Here is a 23203-nt window from a genome sequence, read left to right as displayed (position 1 = left end):
TTCTGTTTTCCAGTTTGCCTGTAAATAGGAGTTACCTCAGGTATTCAAGGAACTTTTGGCCAATGAACTTCTTTTAATATCACATATCACAATAGTGTCTTCTTCTCAAATAATTCCATAAGAAAAATAAATGTTTGTGCTGTAGCATGTAGAATAACCAGGATAGGTTAGTTCTAAATTAACTCCTGCACCCAGTAAAATAGAGAGCTAAATATTTTCACAACTCTCCTTTATCTCTTCTCAGACAGTATTTCTCTATATCCACAGATCCATTTATGTAAGCATTCAGTTCTTCTAGTATGAAGTGATGGCAGTATCTCTTTTCTTAAAAATTTTTTTGTGCTAAATCTATAAACATTCCTGCACTGGTGTTAATGTGGCTGGTGGGACTGTAGTCTTACTGAGAAGGAGAACCTTTATGCTGGCAGAGTGCAAAGTTAAGGTCTTTGGGGTTAGATATATGTCACACTAAGTTGTGTACTGGACATAATCAATTGTGGTTGTAGGTATGAAGAGGAAACATTACAATTTTTGTTATCTCCTTTCTTCCTCAGTCCCTTATACCAAGAAGTAAAGGATATGGTAGAAAGCAAGAAAGAAATATTTTTTCATTTACTGTAATGTTAGAGGCTGTTTGCTGTGCTTGCAAGCTAAAAAAAAAATAAATTGATTGTATGTATATGTGCATTAAATGATTCTAATAGATGCCAACAATATGCTATGGAAATTATACAAAAGAAATAAAAAATAATTTTACAGCTGTTCTTCTGTAAGACAGGACTAAAACTCAGGAATATTGAAGAGATTGTGCAATGTGAATTGCTGCTAATTTCTGAATGTTACCAGTGCTTTCTCTTGAAATTCTGGGTGCTGTGGTGTCTAGCGTAGAATGAAATTAGGAAGAAAAAAAAAGTGTTTCTTGTTTGTAAGCCTACACAAATTCCTTTACTTTTTTTGCTAGAGAATTTCTTTAACCTTGCAGAATTATTAGAGCTTTGAAAAGACAGTGTATTTTATGCATTGACTTCAGAGCTTAGGGAATGGTCTGTAAATATTTTGAAAATAAGATGGAAGAGAAAACATAGTTATGTGACTTGTGTTTTTTGTATGGTAGTAAGACAGTTTGAAACCTGCTTTTCCATGTGTGACTGTTACTGATGTAAGTTGGGGCACCGTTTCAAAATCCAGGCTGAATTGAAGCTCTCATGTTAAGAGGAAGTTACAAAGCATCTTCAACATCTAACTTACTTCAGCTAGTTTAACTTGATGTTGTTAATATAGCTTTCACTTTTTCTTTCCTTTTTTTCTTCTCTTTTTTCCTCACCTCTTTTCCTCTCTGTTTTTTGGTGTTCTTTGGGTTTTTTGGGGTTTTTTTGTTGGTTTGGTTTGGTTTCATTTGGGTTTTTTTGGTGTTTTCAGTTTTGCCAAGATCTCTTAGATTCACAGGGATACATGCAGGATCTGGGATCCCAGTGTGGCCACCTTGGTTCTATACTAGCAGTGTGCTGAGTAAGTGTGTGAGTGAATGTGTATCAGTGTGCACAGTACACTTAAACCAGAGAAACTAAATGACTTGAATTTTAGCCAGCCTGACAAAATCGACACACGTGGCAATCTTCAGCATGTTGCACTATCTGTGCTGATTGCTCTGTGTCCGTGCTACTGCTGGCCTGTTTTATTGTGAGACTTTCTAGGAACCTGTGTTGTTTAGCTTGGCAAGTTCTCAGTAGATGGGTTCTTGGAAACTTCTTGAGGCATCCTGTGCCCTTAGAGACAGCAGTATGAGTGTGCATCCGTATTGTCATCAGAGTGGCTCAAATGCCAGTGTTGATAGATCCAAACAAGTCTGATTCAGCTGAATTTCTTGTAGAGCTCTCATGTGCTTTTTATATTTTTACTGCTGAACTCTGGAGGATGCCACTGATGCCGTATTGGACTAGGTCCTGCTTTCAGCACAGCCCATGTTTGACACTGGAGCCTGTGTATCTCACCGTCTTAGGCACTTGGCTGGTAGGAACAGCTGTGGTTGTATCACCTGTCCAAAGTGTCTGATGCAGAGATTTGCAGGAGCGTGACCACTCTAGATTGAAGAGAGAAAAGGAGTGCTGAGGGCTCACATGTAGAAGAGCCATCACAGCACGTGCTTGCGTAGTTCTTTCAGGCTTCTCAAGCTGTTCTTGGACCTCTCTTTTTTTCTGGACTCTGAGAGGTGTGAGGTAACCCATGGCCTTCTTTGCCTCTCTTTCACCTACTTCAGGTTGGGCCAAGCTAACTTTGGTCACAGTTCAGACTGAAGACGATTGTTCCCACAATAACACTGTTGTTACTGTTAAAATAGTTCTGTCACAGTAAGCAGAGGCGCAAAATACAGCGTGTTTTAAGCTAAAAACAGTGCTGATACTGTAATATGAGCCAGGAAAGAGCAGTTTCACCAGACAGAAGAAAATCAAAATTGCCTTCTCAAGGCTGAAGAAAAGATTTACAAGCAATTGCAATGTAAAAAAAAAGGATAAACTCAATAAAAGTTGACTTAACAACATCATTTTAACTTGTTAAAAATGGTAAGGCAATTGTTAAAACTTTTCTGCTAAGCATCTATTTCATTTCCAAAGCATGTCTTGACAAAAGCAATGACATACTTGACAAGTGAATGACTAACATGACAGGCTGTAATTCTGAGTAACTTTGAAGTGTGCTGAAACCTCTCTGGGCTATTTGTATACTAACACACGGTTGAATAATAGTATTCAGGAGAGTATTCATTCATCTAACACTGAAAGCTAGAAAATGCTGGTAGTTTGGTTGCTAGAGCCAAGTTCTGTCTCTGAATGTGCTGTATCATATCAGACAAATTTACTGGGGAGCTATATTCAGAAAAAGTTGAAATATAAAAAGAAATCAAAATCTACTTTGAAAGAAAACAATTCCTAATCAAACCCATTGATACAAGAAAAGGAAATTCACAAACGCAAATGATGCTTGGAATGATGTAAGAGCTACTCAATCTTCTGGCTTGATCTTGAGACTGAAATGTCTTTCTGTCCATGGAGGAGATTGAAGTAAAACATCTAATTCTTTTCAGCAGTGTGTCAGTAACATCATTTTACCCCTATGGTAATAAAGCTGCTCAGTCAGAAGAGAGGAATTGTGGTGATATGCAGAGATGCTGAAACTGTAAGCCTGTCTGTGAGTCCCATGTAGATGGTGCTTTCTGGTGGATTGAGGAAAACCACCCAAAAATGTGGAAGTGTCTTCAGTCTGCAACTGTGTGATAAACTACTGGCTAAGAAATAAGACATGTTTTTAGAAGCAAAGTTATTTTGAGACCAAGGTCAGAGTTAAGTGTTGGAGCTGCTAATTATTTTTGATGTTCTGCTATAAGCTGCAGTAAAGTTGACCTTGCTGGGCATACGGAGCAAAGAGAGAGAGAAAAAATTATTCTAAGTCTTAGATAGCTCCAAAGAAACAGGAGCAGTAAGGAATGTCTAAGCCTAGTAATTAAACCCTGTAGGACTGGGGAGTCCTGTTATTTCCACTTTAAGAACACCGAAACAGGCTGGCTTGGCCAGTTGTATTTTTTCCGTGCCTCTGCTCTGGGTGGCCATTTTACAATTTCTGTCCAGGTATTTGCTCAAGAGCTGGGAACAAGCAGTGTGTTCTCTGCATGTTAACCAAGGCTTGGTGGCAGGCTGACAGAGGTGAGGCAAAACTTCACAAGCAACACCACTTTAAGGAATTTTCCCTTTCTGTTTTGTCTCCGTGCAGCTGTTCTCAGCTGCAGTGATGCAGATGTTCTCCAGGTTACACGGTACCAGGGAACTAACGGAGCTTTACTTGTGCTCTCTGGTTTTCTTTTTTCCATGTGAGTTTTTAGGGAACAGTGCAGCCATAGAGGCTACTGTCAGCAAGAGCAAGTGTCTGGCACAGAAGGGCAGGAAATACATAAGCTTGAAGTGGTTCCATGTGTTTCAAACCACAAGCTGAGAATGTAGTCCCTTTTCTTTTTCTCTTGGGCAGGAGAAGGTTTTGTACCATCTGTTTTAATGTCTATCTATTTCAGAAAAAAAGAAACTAGTAATTTTTCTGATGTTGAAACCTCTCTAGAAGGCTAAAAAAGTCAACTCCAGTACATTTTGTAAAAAGACAGTTGTAGCCATTATTAAACACTAGTGTATCTCTGTTCTGAATATGTCAATGAATGTTTTATTTGTATCCTAAAAGAGGCTTCCTAAAAGCACAAAGTTGGAGTTGTCTTTCATTGCTCATCTGACTCATCCGTTAGGATTTGTTTTAATACATTCATTAGCAACCTGTGTACATGTAGTGCTCTTTCTATAGAGGTAATTTAACAGGGTTTAACAAACATTTTCTGAAACAACAAAAAAAAGGAAATGAAGCCCAGAAATTTACCACATCACCTGAGACATGTTTTGTATGCCTGAAAGAGCAGAGGGAAGTATTGGCAATGGTTTCCTGGCACATTTGTTTTATGGGAAGTTAAATTTGCAAATGCCATTTAAAAATCTTAATCAGATGCACATTATGTCCTTGGATAAAAAGATGTGGTGAAAAGCCAGTTATATTTTTTCCATGCCTCTGTGTAACCTGGGGAACATCTGCATCACTGCAGCTGAGAACAGCTGCATGGAGACAAAACAGAAAGGGAAAATTCCTTAAAGTGGTGTTGCTTGTGAAGTTTTGCCTCACCTCTGTCAGACATGTTTAGTATGCCTGAAAGAGCAGAGGGAAGTATTGGCAATGGTTTCCTGGCACATTTGTTTTATGGGAAGTTAAATTTGCAAATGCCGTTTAAAAATCTTAATCAGATGCACATTATGTCCTTGGATAATTAAGATGTGGTGAAAAGTGTGAGTTCTTATATCTTTTAAGATGTGCAAGAGCAGTGTGTTCCCTGTCTTCACTCTGTTTGGAGATGGTGTCTCTTTGAACATCCTCCTCTCCAGCCACAGAGTGACAGAAAACAGCGGATCACTTGTTTACAAGTTCAGTCTCCACGTGCTCAGAGCCTATAAATGATAAAGAGCATCTTGCCAAGTGTCCTTCACTGGATTCCAGGGCTGTATATGTTCATTTTGATCCAGTAGAAGCCGTGGCTGTACCTCAGTGAGAGATGCATACCTGACCCTGAGGCTCTGGTGCCTGCTGTGCATTACTGGGGTATTGTCCCCCAAAGCCAGACAGTGTTTGCTTCTATGAGTAAGTGTTTCCTCTGCTCCCCTCCCTGGGGAGTCCTTGTGAGGTATTCACTTGGTCCTGTGGCTCAGTTGTCTCCTTTGTCACGTCATGCGTGCTGCTGTGGCCTTGTCCTCCTATTATGTGGTGATATGTAAAGTATACAGCAGCCAGAAATTGCTACTTTCTGTACTCAGAGATCCAGCTCTGAAACTGCTGTGATTTCCTTTCATCCACCTGTGAGCTTCCTCTTCTTTGTTTAACTCAGATACTTAAGGGTCATTTGATGAATGTAATGGCTGGGACAGATGTGCCTGGCTGATCAAGGCTAGGTGTCTGCAGCTTTCAAAGCCAAAACAAACTTGGCTGCTGTTTTTGCAACAATAGCAGCAGCTGTGCTGCTTAGGGCTTCCTCTTCTGCTCACAGCTTCCCATAAGGAAAATGGAAGTGTGATGATGACAAGATTGAGAAACTGCCTTCTTTTAATGTTTTTGTTGTTTTGTTGTTTTGTTGTTTTTTTTTTCTTTAAAAGTACCACTAGTGAGTTCAAGAAACAAGTGCTGACTGCTGGGAAAGAAGTATGCTGTTAACATGAGATGACCAGCAGCAGCTGCAGAAGAGCAGAATGACTTAGCCTATTTTCCTCAAGTCTGTAATCATGCTCTGCAAGAGCTCTTTTCTCTGTTTGGGAAAAGCACAGTCCCCAGTTGCTGCTTCTCACCTGCTGGCTAGTTGAGCCTTTTGGCAATTGCTTGAGTATACAGGTTCCTAGTAGACATAGGAGTGCTGTCCCAGTGTGTTTGAGAGGCCTGCCAGTCTCCAGGCAGTCACTGAAAACTGTCAGCTTTGACAATGCCACAGGGGAATCTCATCTATTCTCATTTTTCACCCCTCATTCACTGCCCTTCACTTCCCTGGCACCTTGCCAAGCATCAAGTGTCTGCACATAGAGAAGGTCATTCTTTTATGTGCTAAGGCCCAGGCTGATCCAGCAGCCAGGTTGTGATGGTGCCACTTGATCTGGAAATTGTCATGATGTTTTCAGGAACTCACACCTGTTTTTTTCCTGATAAAAATTATGTTATGCCAGCACAGCTAACAACGTGGACTTTGGTGATGTAAACAAGTCCTCCTCTTATTCAAGGAGACCTTGCTCAAGGCCCCGTTGACAGAGCTAGCAGAGCCTTTGCTGGAGATGATAGATGTGAGCTTTTGAAGTGCTGTCTGTGCGACTGGCAGATGTCCGTGCGGTGTTCCCTGAGGCAGGGAGAGCTACAGCAGGTGTCAACTGACGATTTGAGTCAGTCAAGCACTAAATGCCTCAGACAGTGAGAACAGGTTGTGCTGTGAGCAGCATCTGTAAGGCTGAATGATGGACAGATTGCTTGCTGAGGCCTTCTGGGTGGAGGCACTGAGACTTCACTGTGTGGTTCACAAGTTATCTTTGATCTCAATAACAACTTCCAGGAAGATGAGATTGCCTTTTTTTTTGGTTTTGTGCATCTAGTTTGATAGGTTAACTAGAATGATTGTTGCCGTGAGGTACAGGTTTTATGTTATATATTCCTATCCGAGTTTTAAGTAGCTGTTTGTTGCTAGATATGTGTTGGATATCCAGGTCAAGGCGGAAACTTTGCAGCTTGTTGTGCAGAGTTTGTGGGTGTTTGTTAATAATAAATAAATACTCTCTACCCTGGGCATCAAGCGGCCAGCCAGTCTGAGCCAGGCTTGGCCGGTCAGCCAACGTGGGCTCCTTCTCTGTAGATGGTATTGCCATGCATGGTTGGTGAAACCATTTTTAGCCATGAAATTTTTCTACAAGAGCTCTGTGGCTCACAAGTAAGGAATAAGCTTTTTCTATATTGTATCACTGGCAATATGGGACTACATTGACTTTTTAAAGGGGAAACAATATACCTGAGAATGGTTCAGAGCCATGGATTCAGAAGTGCCTTGCTTCTACAAGGAGCTCATCTTTCCAGCTGACTAAAAGGAAGTATGGCAGGTGAGTCTCCTGCCCACAAGGAGGGCTTCCTCTCCAGACCCAGCGCTGATGAGCTCTGTGCTGCTTTTGCAGCAACAGCCTCAAAGTATAAAGTTCTCCAACAATGTCTATGTACCCTAGGTTGTGTTTGAACCTCCACCAGCATGTATATTCCGTACATCATTGTTGGATTCCATTCTGCCATTGAGAGCCACTCTTCTGCCATACCTTAAGACAGCTCAAACCTCTTAATTTTTAAGTTCTGCCAAACCCACTTGTGCTGGCCTACAGTTCTCCTCCCAGTCTCCTTTTCTTTCTGTTGCCTCAGAAGCACCTTCTGTGCTTGAGGCGTTCTTTCTCTGTCCACAGTGTGGACTGTCTTCTCCTGTCAGTCTGTCTGAATCTTTTGTTTACCAGATCAAGAGAACAGTTAACGTGGCTCTCCAGGAAGATCTAGATGTTGGAAGTGATTGCCTTGCAGAAGAGAGAAGTAACAGTCACAACTTGCTGTGCAATTTTTTAATCTGGAGAGATTTGGTAATATTAATCCCTTCATTTTCGGTTGCTGTCAGCAGATACTCCACCTTTTACTAGAGGACTCTGGAGATTGCAATGTTTTTTACTTCCTATAATCTTTTGAGTTATGATATAGGGATTCTGCCTACCATGCAAGGTAGATGGTCTTTTACAGTGGAGTGAGCTACACCAGGAGTCATGTGCATGTGTGCTTTTTGCAGCAGTCAGGTTGTCTTTTCTAAATGGGCTTGTTTGTGTAAGACACAGATTCCCAGCAAGCACCACAGTGTAAGGGGGGCAGAGAGCACAGGCTGAGCCAGGGATTGTATTTTTGCATCTGCAGAAAAAAAAACCCAGTTATATAGAGGATGTGTTTTTGCTCTTACCTGAAACAGCAGGTTTGTCTATGATTTGGGGATTATGACTTGATGGGAGAGACCACTGGAGCAGGTGGCAGGCTGGCTGTTTCATGGAGGCTGTTTCTTGCATAGGGAATTAATTCCTTATTCATAGAGGAACAAGCTGTGTGCTCCCAAAGTATAGGGTTCTTCTGGCTTTATCCAGAGTAGTCCTTGCAGTCATAGCAGGTGGCACCTCTTTGAAAATCAGAGGGAAGGCAGCTGTGATTCCCAGAGTTAGAACCCTTCTGGGGCATTGTCAGTATTTAAAATTCTGTTCTATCCTTTGCAGACATGCTAACAGTTAGTTGTGCTATTAATATTGTTTTGCAATGAGTTTTATGTGTTTTGGGAATTGTTTGTAACTTGCGTATGGCCCTTGTGTGATGTTACTTAGTTGCTGCAATATTTTGAGTGTCATGTGTGCATCTTTTTTATAGATTGAAAAAGCTTACTGATAATACTTTTACAGTTGAAATATTTTAAATTTAGGTTGATTTTGAAACAAATCTGTTAAAATTGAATTGGCAAGAAGAATAAATAAAATTATGAGGTTGTTGTTGATCACAACCTTTTTTAAAAAAAATTAATTCACTACCTGATGAGAATATAGCCTATTATTTGCCATATAACTATGAAATCCTCAGCTTTCAGTTAATAATGTGCAGGATTATGTGGTGCCTTTTGGCGTGGTGCAGTGGTGGTGCAGGCAGCTGTGGAGATTGAGGCAGGGAACTAGTTCAGCTGGCAGGAGCAGGATTGAAGTCTTGTGATCAGTGGTAGGCAGGACTTAATTGCAGCTAGTCATTACAAAGAATTGCCTTTTTAATGATCATGGCTAACACTGTGCAACAAGGGCTCTTTAATAATGTCCTTCATGTGCTGGTTCTGGGATTACCCCACATGCTTTTCTACCACTGAGGCCTGTGCCTGAGCAGATAGATAACTTCTTATTAATAGATAAAGAAATCTGCTTCCTTGTGCTTAGGATTGTCCTCTTATCGGAGTTGTAGAGGGTCTGAATAAGATTATTTTGTCTTTTCTCACCCTCCCACCATTTTTATCTTCAATAAATAGCCTGTGGATGGTGGTGCACAAGAGAAGTCACTTATCAGAGGCCAGGCAGCCTCCTCATTTTAGCAAAGCAGCCAGACGAGAAGGAAATCTGCCCAGACGCAGGGGCTGAAAGATTATTGTGCAACCAAAGACTGACTGCTTCACAGAACCATGCACTTGAAGGCAGCTGATTTCATCTGTTATTAATGAAGTTTCAAATGGACTGTGCCCTTTATCTTCTTTTTCTAGTAGGGGTTTGTCTGTTACAGCTCACATTTCCAACACTGCCTTGGAAGAAGGAAATCTCGATTACAGCAGCAGTCAGCATTGCTGCTTAAATTAGTGGAATCAGTCTTGCATGATCTACAGTTGTAACCTTGGCCTGCACTTTGCTCATCTTTCTGTTTTGGGAAGCTGTTAAAAAAATTATTTTACTCCACCAGAAGTATGCACTTAATAATATGTGGGTGTTGCTTCACTGCGTTGAGGTGTAACATTTGGAAATGTACAGCTGCAGTCAGTGACATTTCTCTGGGGCATGGTTATCCTGATTGGCTCGCGTAGGGATGGAAAATTCCATTTACCATCTTGGCTGGTGTCATAAGCTGGAAACTTTGACTTTTTTTTTCATTCAAATACAAAAAGAATTTAGCTCTTGTTATATTGTTCTTTTTTAAAATGGCTGTGATGAAACAGGATGAGAGTCAGTGCTGTCCCTTGCCCCAAATCTGTAGACAGTTTCTGTACAATTGCTTGCACTAGAACTTGAAAAAGTTTTAAGAGAGTGGAAATCAAACAGGTTTTATCGATTTCATGGGTAGTTCTCAGGGTCCTTCTTTTTTCAGATTCAGGAGGAGCGACATTTAAAGCAGTACAAAGGTTCATCAGTCCTTCAGCAAGTACAATGCATGGGGAAAAAAAAAGCACTTTCAGGTATTGCCGACTAACTGAAGACTGGTAAAGCAGAGCTGCTGCCTACAGTCTTTGTGCAGGTGTAGCACTCTGCTGAATCCTGTCCCCTGACATTTTTCCCCTGAATGGTGCTAATTTTTAGTTAGCTAATTGCAATACATGTCCTGATGCAAGAGACTGGGGAAGATAGCTAGGAAACATTAAAAGAGGGAATTGTGATGCATTGGCATGTATAGAGGGAAATTCGAGTGGGAGAGAATGAGTGAGATAAAGGAGAAGAAATCCAGAGTGTAATGTAGGAAAGAATAGGAAAGGGGAATAAGCAGAAAAAAAGGAAAGGAAACACTGGAGACAAAAAGTTATAGTATGACTTCTCATGGGATAGTATAGTAGAGGGGAGTACAGTCAAGAAAAAAAAAGGAAGGTATTCTGAAAAATACAAGGATGTTGCCTGGCAAAGTAATTAAATGAAGAGATAACACAGTGCTGGGTGGATGATACATGATGCTGTGTGTGTCACGGTATTATGATAAAACTTTGAGATAAGAGTTATAGTGTTTTTCTAGAACTGGGCACCTTGAGGCAATTTTGCTTCTTATTAACATTATCTTTACTCCCTGCAATTTAGTTGGCATTTCACATCTTATTTCTATATAGAAAAAGAAAATTATTATCCATAGTTTAAAATTACGTAGGAAGACAGCAGTTTCAGTCTTTCGGTTCGGTGCATGATCTTGGGATTTGCAAAAACCATATTCAGTGTCTTTCTGCAATGAAGATTTTTAATACCATTCTTTGTCCTACTGCAGCAGCTAGAAATCCAGACAAGGGGTAGGCCACATACAACGGGTTAACCCCAGCCAGCAGCCAAACACCAACCTCTCACTCACTCTCCTCCCCTGTCGGATGGGGAGAAAATAGAAGGAAGGCAAAAAGACCCCTGGATCAAGATAATGACAGTTTTATAAGGAAAGCAAAAGCTGCACACACAAGCAAAGCAATAAATTAATTCACTACTCCCCATTGACAAAAGTGTCCAAGGCCAGGCTAGATGGGGCTCTGAGCAACTTGGTCTACTGGAAGGTGTCCCTGCCTGTGGTTGGTGAGTTGTAAATAGATGGTCTTTAAGGTCCTTTCCAACCTAAACCATTCTGTGAGTCTATGATTCTATGTGCAATGATTGCTTTGGAAGAGGAACACCATAACCTAAAACGTTTCCCCTTAAACCTCCTTTTCCTGAGTTTTTATCACTGAACATAACATCATGGTCTGAAAAATCCCATTGTTCGGTTGAGCCAGCTGTGACTTGCCTACTTGTGAGCCTGCTTTAGGGTAAGGGGAGGGAGGAGAGAGCAGGTGTTGCTGCTGTGCAAGCAGTGTTCAGCAGCAGCTGAAACACTGACGTGTTATCAACACGTTTTAACCACAGAAAGCCCAGCACCACACGAGCTGCTGTGAAGGCAGCTTATATCACACCCACACCCAGCACACCACTGCCGTACACAGGCACAGTGGGAAAGGGTAACCTCTGCTTCACAGTCATTAATAGCATTGGGAAAGAACAGCTGGGTATGGGTGAGTGATAATGTGCGGTACAGAGCACTCAGGGATGGTCAAGAGGATGACTGGTAAAGTAGTCCAAGCTTTAAAGATTACACTTCCAGTTAGAAAACAATTTATTTGCAATGTTTTCTGCATGGTGGGGTTTTTTGCAAAACCTGATCACAGTCTATTGTAAGTAAATAAATGACAGACAGGAAAAAAAAGTACTGATTTCCATTTTCCAGTGAGCTAGGGCTCTCATTTTTGTTTATCTTTTGTGCTGTGGTAGCCACAGATTGACCACAAAGCAAGTCTCAGAAGACCAACCTTTTGCTACTATTTGCTTGTTCTGTGGCTTTCTCCTCAGATGATTTTCCCATATGCTTGTCTGTTACATCTGTGATCTGTTGATTGTTGGTTTGGGCTTTTGGAGGGGAGGACAGGGGGAAGAAGGGTGGGGTGTTTATCGTTTGGTTTTTCTTTTTGGTGGGCATCTATTCTCATTCACACTGTAAAGGAAAACAGTCATCTTGCCCTAGATGTTTATTAGTCATGCTCAAAATGTTTGCCTTATTTTACATGTCTAAAATGTTTTGAGGGCAAAAACCTTTAGCAAATGCACGTAAAATCTTTATTAGTCCTCACTTGGAAAATGGGGGAGCTGAAGCAGTGAAATACGTGATTTACTGAAGTTCAGACTGGTTACAAAACAGGTCAGGATTCAAGAGCCAGTGACTTTTAATTCCTCCCTTGTTGTGTCAGTGTTTGCCTGTGGAAATGGGCCTCTCATGCTCAGAACATTAGGCTTTCCTTTAGAGTAGGTTCCTGTCAGTATTGGAGATCATGCTGGATTTATGTTTGTGCAGGTAGCTGCATCTGAGGAAAATTTAGTTCTCTCCAAACATTACAAAAGAATTAAGTATTGGTAGTAAAGTCAGAGCTTTATTTATGACATCCATTAGAGCAGGACAGTAGAAAAAGATCATACAAAGCACTTGCACAGATTGATTCCTGGCTTATAAAACTGTTCAGTGGTCAGATAAACTACAGTCTTCTACTGAGCAGAAAACGCTTAGTGGTGCCAGCTGGACTGTAGGTAACGTTGGGAGCAAAACAAATCCTTTCCTTTGTTACCTGCAGGGCACTAGCGAGGAAAATTGTACCTGTAATCTCTTGACTGGTGGGCATGCATCTCTGTCCCTTCCTTACAGCAGGTGATTCTCTATTAGGCTTCCTTGAACTTGCAGGTTTGGCCCACCCAAGCTTTTCCATCTTTGCTGTGCATTCCAGCAGGATCCAGCGTTAGTGAAGGGAAGCAAAGCCCATTAGTCTGGAGATGAAGGCAGCTCTTGGGCAGTTTCACTGTGACTTCTGTGGCTGATGACAGGACTGGAAACTGCAGGAAGATCTAGCCACCAGGGAGGCTGAGGATTGTGTTTCTGGCTTGCTCTGAGTCCCACCATCATGGCCAGCCCACTCCTGGGAAGCTAGGTTGTTTGGAGCTCAGCTTTCTCTGTAACCTAATTGTATCTGCGGGACTATAGCCAGCAAAGAGTGAGCACAGGGAGTTAGATGGAACTCAAACCATCTGAAATCAGAAGTACAACAGTATCTGGGCCTAATACTATGGGCCTTTTCTCCAGTATGCATTTGCCTTAGGAGTCATTGGAAGTTGGATTTTCTTGCCATATATAATCTCTTCTTAATACAGAGGTGTGATTCTTGTCCTTTTCTTAAGAAGGTGTTGAATTTTCCTGAAGTGTAAGATTTACTTCCTTGAAGTCTTGATACACATTTTCCTTGGTTTTTACTGAGTGTAATAGTGATCAATGGACTTCAGATGCTCATTCTTTGTCAGGGACAAGAAGAAATAAGGAAAACCAGTTGATTTTTAAAAAAGAAACAGCATTTCCAGGGAACACTTCAAGTAGCATTTTATAGCACAGGGAAAGAGAATTTATCACTCTTGTCCAGTCCTTCCCTCTCCTCTTTAGCCTGAGAAGTACAGAAGGAAAGTGTGCCATTCTGAACAGACTGATGTAATGTCTATGAAAAGGAAGGAGGATTCAGGGAGTTACAAATTGGTCATCTTCGCCTCAGCCCCTGGGAGATGATGAAGAAAATCCTCCTGGAAAGGATTTCCAAACACATGAAGGACAAGAAGGTAATCAGGAGCAGTCAGCATGGATTTACAAAGGGGAAATCATGCTTGACCAGCCTTACTGCCTTTTGTAGTGAGGAGACTAGCCTGGTAGACAAGAGAAGAGTGATGGGTGTTGTTTACCTCGATCTTAGTAAGGCAATGGTCTCCCATAACATCCTCACAGACAAGCTGACAGGGTATGGATTAGAGAAGGGGGCAGTGAGATGGATTAAAAAGTGTCTGAATGGCAGTGTTGCAGAAGGTCATGGTACAAAGTCCTTTGAGGCCAGTCATTAGTGGTGCACCCCAGGGGTCAATGCTGCGGCTGGTACTGTTTCACATCTTCATTAATGACCTGGATGATGGGGCAGAGTGCACTCCTGGAAAATTTGTAGGTGATAAAAAAACCTGTGAGGAGTGGCTGATGAGCCAGAGAGTTGTCATGAGACAGAGTGCTGTCATGGAGAGGGACCCTGACAGTCCGGACAGGTAGGAATCTCATCAAGTTCAGCACAGAGAAATGCCAAGTCCTGTATCTGGGGATATCTGAGGACAAGCCCCTCTGCACCAGTACAGAGTGCAGGCCATCTGACTGGAAAGCAGTTCTGCAGGGAAGACCTTGGAATCATGGGAGATTAGAAGCTGACCATGAGCCAACAATGTGCTTTGGTGGCGAAGGTGGCCAGCAGCATCTTGGGCAGCTTTAGGAAGAAGACCATATCAAGAAAGAACAAATTATGTTTCATTCTTTGGTAGAGCTGCGTTAACTTCAAATCAGAATGGAATTTAGGCTTGGGAACATTCAGTGCCATTCAAGAGCCAACATTTTCTACAGGAACATTGCAGAGGATGTGGTTACCTCATCTCCGGCTCAAAATAGAGAAAAGAATGCAGATTTACTCTGTAAGAGTCTTGCAGATTTTATATCTTTTCTATCTGGTAAGGCATTGAGTGCCTCCTGGCAATTGCCTGACTGCCTTTAGCTGTGAGATAGTTCCTGATATATACCAGTGTCTCTAAACACTCTTCATGACTTACTTCAAAAATCTGGTCCAAAGTAAAGTCAAGAAGGGGATTAGTTTAAACCAGTCAACTTCTGTGAAACAGAGTAAATACAGAACTTTATTTAAATCCAAAAATACCTCCTTGGAGTTGATTGATGTGTATGTTCTTTATTTTGCTTCTCAGAAACCAGAAAGCACTGAAATAGTGTTGTCCTGCAATGTGTCCCTCACTCCTTTTGTAATGCAGGTCTGGAGCCTGGATATATATTGTGGAGCACATTGAAATCTTCTCATGAGACTGACCATCATTTGACCTGTACTTCTGGTCACACTGCCTTGCTGGCTGTTTGTTACATGTGTGTTGCTCTCACAATCTGTGAAATGCTATATTGAAAGGGAAATAGCAGTGCCCTGGCTTTTTGTGTACCCTCAGTTTTTATTTTCGAGGTGTATTAACCTGCTCCCCTGAGCACAGATGCATAAAGAGCAGTCGTAACATTTGATCACTTTAGTGCTTTGCCATTCGTTTCTCTCTCTCTCTGTGTCACAAACTGACTTCTAAGATCTATGTTGAACTGTATCCCAGACAGTTACATATTAATCATTTTATCACTCTAACCTCTGGAAACAGGAATCCCAGAGGGGGAAAAAATACAGTCATCACCCGGTATATATCATGATAAACCAATATCTGGTGAAAGAAGTTCAGTGTTTGTCACTTTTAAAGGACAAATGATATTATGTGGCTCTACATTTGTTAGCATTCTTTTTCAACATGTGAGTTTTAAACTCTGTCTGTACCTGCCAGCCATGCAGGCTGGCAATAATAGTGTGGCAGACAACTTTTATAAAGTTGTTTATAGGGTCCCCTTTGCACCTGTCCTGTGAAACAGAATTATGTGCCTCTGATCAGATGACTCTCTTTAGAAATTGCAGGTAAATCTCATGTTGCAAAATTTATGCTAAGAAACTAAACATTGAAAGAACTACCTCTTGCCATGGTTTCTTCCTACCTGTGTGCTGAGGCACATCTAAAATCAAAGAAGGAAGAATCTTTGCTAATTGGTTTTGGAGCTGTTTTAATTGTGAAGTAGTCTTGAAATCCACGGTTCTACTCCATCTTTAGGAGCTGAGCAGATTCTTCACTGAGTGGTTGGTACCTTGTATTTTCCTATTTCTGAGGAATATAACACCTCAGATGAATATTCTGTTCTTGGATGGCTCACATTCTTCTTTATACTTCTTCTCAGCTTTTAACTGAAAAGAAAAATACTTTTATGCTTCCATGAAATAGAAAGAACTGGATCTAGTTTAAATTAAGTGGGTTTTTTTCCCAGTGGTTTTAATTATTTGGTGGTGATTGTACTTCAAGGATCCTGCCCACCTTATCCTTTGTACACTGTAAAAAAAGTTGCTAAAGTTAATTGTTCATGCATGAAATGAGCCACTAGGCAGATTTAATATTTCTGTGAATTAAAGCTTCTTTCTTGATTTGTACAGTGTAATTGAAACTGGGAACTGAAGACACCTGAATAAGGGAGACCCTTTCTAGCCTTTGGTGATTAGGGAAGTACTGTCCTCATCTCACCTTTATCCAAGAGCAAGACTCAGTGCTTGCTGTGACTTCTTGTTGAGTCTTCCTATGGAATGAAATTTCATTAAATTCAGTTTTAAATTATGAAAATAATAGCTGTGTCTTACATCACTTCAAGTGTTCTCCTACATTATAGGGCAAATGATCTCCTTCTGATTGTTCAAGTTATTCAATGGCTAATTCAGACAACTCTTCTTAACTAACATTAAGATTCAAGGGACTGAGATGCATGGTCTGTGGCAGCCTGAGCCAGCATGGTACTCCCTACTGCCATCCTGCCTGCTCAGACCTTCCTATCTTTTCTGTGGAAGTCCTAACTTCTCCCTCACACTCCCTTGCTCACCTGACCCTGCCCTGTGTGATGGCTGAGTCAGAGTAAAGCCTTTTTTCAGTAGTTCACTTTTCTGCTAGCTTTGTACACTAAGGTGGCTCAGCACAGATGAATGGAGGAGCCAGTACATTAACAGGGAAAGAAATCAGGGTGGGAAGGAGAAGATGACAGGTGCCCAGTCCCCCATGAAACCACTGCTTAATGTAGACCTGCTATATGTAGACACAGACTGGACAAAACTGCATCCAAATTACTTCAGAATTGAAGAACTCGGCCAGAGTTCTTTAAATGCTGAATTGTGGAGAGCATTGCTTTGTTGTCTTCTAAGAAATGTGGCATATTAGAAAGCTCTACCATGCACAAGGTGCAAGACTTTGTGCATTTAGGATTCCCCAGTGGTGAGGCAGTGAGATCCAGAGGTGAGGTGTGGTACAGACAGGAGCACTGAACGTGCAGGATGCTGCTCTGATGTTACACTCCTAAACCAGAGGGCAGGAACACGTCTGGGGAGACAGGGACTGAGCATTATCAAGCATATTCAAAGACACCTGTGACCTCCATCCTTGAGAAGCACAAAGTATGATCTAACCCTGCATCTCCAAGTCCTGTGTCACTTCCAAAGATGAGAGAAGATGTAGGCTCACTGTAGTGCAGAATACCATGACTGTCTCGGACTGAGCATCACTTATAGTGTTAATATCAACTACTTGACAAACACAGTAAAAGTAATGGAGCTGGACCAGGTCTGACAATAGCTTAGCCACTTGTGTGGGAAAGAATCTGGAACACTGACTTTTCTCTTTGAAGCCAGCTTTTCAAGGTGGTTCACTGTCAAGACATTGATGTGGCTGTTTGGATGGAGTTTGGTCAAGGCGACAAGTTCTTGTGAAGTTCTTTTGTGTGTATATAGCTTTTGGTTGCCCTCATGTATGCATATATTTAGCCTGTCCACTTAGAACTGAGCAGGTGAAACTTGGTTAACACTGCAGCAGGGATAATCTAAGCTATATTGTTTGGGTGTTGGTTTGTTGGTTTGTTTTTTTTTTTTGTCTCTTTTAATCTTAAGGAAATTATTCTGATAATGAATGCAGTTGGTTAGGAGTTTGGAAGATGAGTGTGCAGGAAAGGATGTTGTAGTCTTAAGGTTCTGGCTTCCTCAGATAGTTTTTGAATGTCTAGGAGAAACACTTAAAGTGTGAATCATTACTTCTTCCGATTGACTTTAGATGAGCTAAAAATTACAGTGGCTGAAAGCATGCATTGACAAAGTCTGTAATAAGAAAATATTTTAGTATATTTATTTTTAGTAGATTTATTTTGATCACCCGGGTTAGCCAGGCTAGTGGAAGCAGCAAGATTAGTAAACTAAACAAGTAGTTTCATATTTTAAAAACATGAAATAGCTTTTGTCCTTTGCAAGCATACAGCTGACGGAAGTTGTACAGAAGCTTTATACTTTTATGTGGCAGTGTTAACATATTAAAGCTTTGGGGGTGGGGTGAATTAATCAATTCCCCCAAATGTTTATATTATTTGCTATGATGCTGCCTTACAATGCTTTAATACCCCTGCTCTGTAGGTGGTAGAAAAGGAAGAGTAAAACTGTTTAGCTCAGTTGCAGCCAGGTCATCCGCTTTTGCATGTGAGAAGTGTCACTAAATGAAAGTAAAGGTGCATCTGCTCATGGACACCTCAATTTTTACAGCTTTCAGTTATTTCCTTCTGAAAGTCCATGGGGTTTAGATGCTTCAGTCGCTGGTGCATCTCCAGGCATTCAGTTCTTTTTCTCTATTTGAGACCTCTTCTGTTGTACATAGAGACTTCTTCAGATTGGGTTCTTCAGGCTGAAACTGCTACATTCCTTCTGGCAGTTGGCCCTTTCTCCACTCTTGATGGTTGCTTCACCTCATTTATCAGCAAATTATAAAACATCATTATCATGCTCATTACTTTGTCCTCCATTTTGTTGGGACCATCCAATTTACATTAGACATTTGTCTTATGTTTCTAAGTGCCATTTTGTTCTGCTTAAAATCATCTCCACAACCCTCTGAGCACCACTGTAAAAATCTTTAATGCGCATTTTGTCTTCCAGATCTCGCTGCTGATTGGATTCATTAGTGTAAATAATTCTTCATGGACGGATTACAGTGCATACAGCTTCTTTCAGATTGTCACCATGTGCGATTTGGTTATGATTTTGTTCTTCTACGTTACCCACATCTTCAGGGTCTACAGGAAGCTCAATTGCGTGAGCTGGCCACTTGCGGTAAGCCCGTGACATCGCCTGGGTTCCTTGCCTCTCTTGGGGGTTCACATCTCAATTTATTAGTCCTTTTTCTTGTGCTATTTCACAGTGATAGGCTGTCTTTCACTTGATTCTTTGTTACCTTGTATGCAGATCCTTCTGTTATTAGTATTCAGCAGATGCTCTAATTGTGAGGGTTTTTAGCTGATTTGGATCTGATCCTGCCCTCCTTCAGACACATATAAATCCAGATTTACTCCAGGGAAGTCAATAGTGTTATTCTGAGACAATTGCAAAGAAGCTATTGATTATCAAGCCTTCAGCAGATGAGTCCTAGCTCAGGTCATTTAAAGCAGCTAAGGGATTGCTAATGTACCAAATCGTAGCATTAGAATTCATGTACTATATCCTGTCCCAAAATAAAGTCTGTGAGTGCTATTTAAGTCAAATGTGTCTCTTTTTGGTACAGTTTTAGGTAATTTAAACAATAGCAAGAAATAGGAGCCTCGGCCTGATTGCCTTTTCTAGGATATCCTGCAGGATATTCTGCTTCATTCCCACATTTCCCGTACATATCTATCTCTCATATCCTAGTGGAGAACTAACAAGCAGCATAGAAAATGTGAGACCTGAACTTTTTCAGTAGCTCTGGGTCAGGTCACCTAATAAAGAGTTCTGCATCCTGGTATGGAATGATGGATTTTAATAACCTCTTAGAACATGCCTCCCTTACACATAGTGACATGTTAGTTCCACAGAGGAAGGAAAAAAGGAATGGGGAAAGCAAACTGGAGAGATATAGAGGGATTTTGAAATCCAAGATTGGTTGGATGGCATGTAATGGAAATTATGTAAGTACTGTACAGATCTAAGATAACAGTCTGTCCATCCATCCACCTCTAACCAGAGAGAAAAATACAACTTTCTTTCTTTTTCTTTCTAGCTGAAGAACATGGTTAGGCTTTTTTCTTTTTAAATGTATGCCACCACTATCTGTCTCTAAAGATACTTATTTATCTAGAAATAATACAGATGTAGGTATTAAAATAAAGGACTGAAGTAAGCTAATAAATGACAGTTTTGTAAAGCAGCATTTAATGTGTGCATTGCTGTAACAGGTCTGTGCCATTTTGGCCTCTGCATAGGCTGCTTTTGGTTTTTTTTGTTTTGTGCTTAATCATTCCTCTGTGTTCCAGAGCCACTAGTGAGTTTAAGGCACTGAAGTTTGTGGCTGCTCAGCTTCAGATAGCTTTATGGGATGTGATGCTTGAACACTGCTGCTCTTTTACAAAACAAACAACTTCCTTATCAGTCACACATTTAAGTATCTTTAGAACAGAATAGGAAGACATATAAGAGACTTTGGGAAACTACAGGTAGCACTCAGATGAGTTTCCTGGCAGGATTTCTACATTGCAGTCGGGGGTGTGATTTGTAGTCAGTAAAGTTGCAGTGGTTCAAGAGGTGGTTCAGCGCTGACACCTTTTAAAGCTCAGAAGTATTTCTCCAGAGGGGCACTCTCTCAGCCCTGCCAGGTGTTGGTTCTCCACCTAATTTAGCCTTTGATGATTCCATTGAACCTCTGTCCATCCCTCGAATTCCCCTAAAGTAGTGGCCTGTGTACACTGCTTTATTTGCTGCCTCTAAGGAGGCAATGGTGTGTCTAATTTGCCTGCTGCATCATGGACTAGTCAGAGAAAGGCTCCTTATGGAAATAATTTATTCTAGAAAATGCAAGGGTTGGGATCTTGATTAACTGAAACAAGGTTATGAATGAGGAAAGCAAGTTGCAGTCTCTCTATGGCAAAAATCCTTCTCAGCTCTTTATAAAACACCTGAGCAGAGGGACACTGGTATGATAGACTGTTTATCGTCTGGGCTTTCCTTGAACAATTTTGGGACTATATTCTATCTTGTGGTTTGAGATAAAATCTCTTCTCTCCCTTATACATGGCATTCCCTTGGTTCATGCAGATACAGCAAGCAGATATGCCCCTGCCCACCCCAACCATGCACAAGAAACAACCCACATTCATGTGCAAACACACATATTGGTTGCCATAAGCTTTGTGAGGATTCAGAATCAATCCACAGATAACCCCTGCTTGTAACAAGGTAAAATTGACTCCCAGACTGATACTCATCACACCGGAGAAGATCTTAAATGTGGTGCCTTGGTGCTCTCCCAGAAAAGCCCGTGCCATCATGTTTTACTGCAGTTGTGCTTTTTGTGGCTTCCCTCCTGTTTCGAGTCTTGGTTGACCTAAGTCATTAGTAAAGCCAGCAGTAGATCCACTGCTTACTTTTTAAGATTATCAGAAGTAGGAGCATTTGGTTTTCCACTTATGGCATCTCATATAGGCTAGAGAAATATGTCTTTAAAGCTTCTTCCTTCCTCCAGAACCATCCCTTTAGTGCAGCGCAATACTTGATGCAATAAGGAGACATGTTTCATCCTCAGTAATAAACTATGTTGAATTGAAAGGATTGCATCCATACCCAGTAAGTGAACCTTATTCCAGTGACATTAGTAGATCTGAAGATTGTCCCTCTCCCCCTTTTTTAACAGAAACTGAGGTTTGGCACAAAATCCACTCTCAAGGTGGGTTGTTAGGGGTTTTTTTAATATCATTTTGCCTTTTTTTTCTTTTTCCTTTTTTTACTAGTGTTTTGTCCTCTGGGTTTGAGTCACTTCTGCCAACCTTATTTCTTTCTGAGGCATTTCAAAATGCTTTCCTGCTAAGTTTCCCTTCTGATGCAGGCTGTGTTTGTCTTTACAGGAGTTCCTTCATTACTTAATTGGTACAATTCTGCTTCTCATTGGATCGATTGTAGCAGCAACCAAGAGTTACAATGTGACTGGACTTGTGGCTGGAGCGGTAAGACTGTGTTTATTAGTCTTGACATTTTTAAAATTGCAATATATATACAGTAGGGCATTGGAAATCTGTTACTTGTACTTTTATTTTCTTACAGACTTGCCTTGCTTGTGTCTTGATTGGGTGAACTACCTTCTTACTCATTTCAGTGAATGTTCTGTAACACGGTGCCAATAAAAATATTTTGTTGTGAGACTCCAGACTCACCACTAAAAGTGGGTATTTGTCCTGTCAGAGTGTTGAAACTAAAGGCTTCTGCATTAACTCACTGGAACTAATATGTTTAGGGGAAGAATTAAGACAATTAAGTTTTGACAAAAGGCTGTTGTAGCACCTGGAACTTACCTACAGAATTTCAGTCTTTGGGTTTTGATTGCCTCCTGCTCCTGAACAGAGACCTCTTCAAAATAATTTCTCCTGAGCTAAAACCCACTGAGGCTCTGCACTGACTTACTGGAAGATGCTTTCTGCCTCTGTTGGCTGGAGGGCTTTGTAGAGAGAGGCATGACTTATGAGTGTGGGTGACAGTATTTTCACAGCAGCAGGACCAGAAATACAACTCCTCCAGAATAATGAATTGCTTTCAGAAACTTAGTCTGGATGATGCAAACAGACTAGAATACTTAACCTGACTTGTTTATTTGGCAGGCAGCAGGGAAAGACTTGTTTGAATGGGGCAGTAAAAGAACAGTACTCAGAGGTGCTAGAAACAGTCTTTTCTTTGTTGCAGAATCCTGGTGAGAAGTTTAGAAGGTGAGACTCCATGCTGCTGTCCAACTTTTTCTCCCTCCTTGTATATGACTCTTTGTCTGTCTGTCAGTTGTTGTTTTCACAAGACATAACTTGCTATTATACTACAGGAAATTTTATTTTTTTAGTATTTTGGCAGAATGGAGTAAAAAAATCACTTTTTTTGGGTCTGTTAATCTCATAAAATATGAAGCTGAATATACAAAAGTGTTCATACATGCATGGAATATGTGTCATCTAATGCTCTGTAAATATTTGTGGTTTATTTGTTTTCCCATCCAGACTTTCGGGTTCCTAGCTACAATACTTTGTATTTTAAGCATGTGGTCGTCCTACAAGGTTTCGTGCATCACGCAGTCAACAAGTAAGTATCGTGCTTAGTAACTGCCAGAATGCTTCCCAAAATGAATATTTATATTTTCTGCCACAGGGCTGTGTCTACCTGAAAGGATTTATTAATGTCTTGGTTGTTGTTACTCAAAATTACTCATGAAGCAGTAACTCCATATTTTTTGTCAACACAGACGTATCACAGCTACTGACAGCTGTAAACAAATAACTACAAGAGCAAAATAACTTGCTTCTTGCAAATACTGAATTTATCAACACTTTCTTTTCTCCCTCCCCTACCGCCTACCAAAAGAAGGTTTCC

At 40.9% G+C, this 23203-nt stretch overlaps 1 protein-coding gene across 2 annotated transcripts in view; it reads left to right on the top strand.

Moving 5' to 3' along the window:
• The window catches only part of CMTM7 (CKLF like MARVEL transmembrane domain containing 7), a 30758-nt gene that overhangs the window by 3321 nt on the left and 4234 nt on the right, over positions 1-23203 (top strand). For both annotated transcript variants that reach the window (XM_051789056.1, XM_051789055.1), the window contains exons 2-4: positions 18770-18943; positions 21703-21801; positions 22834-22915. In XM_051789056.1, the coding sequence (XP_051645016.1) occupies positions 18770-18943; positions 21703-21801; positions 22834-22915 (355 nt within the window). The remainder of the gene's footprint in view (positions 1-18769; positions 18944-21702; positions 21802-22833; positions 22916-23203) is intronic.

The sequence above is a fragment of the Manacus candei genome, unplaced genomic scaffold (assembly GCF_025592945.1).
Source record: "Manacus candei isolate 608988 ecotype Guabito, Panama unplaced genomic scaffold, ASM2559294v1 h1tg000026l, whole genome shotgun sequence".
Lineage (NCBI taxonomy): Eukaryota > Metazoa > Chordata > Aves > Passeriformes > Pipridae > Manacus > Manacus candei.
This window is presented reverse-complemented; position numbering and strand designations above follow the sequence as displayed.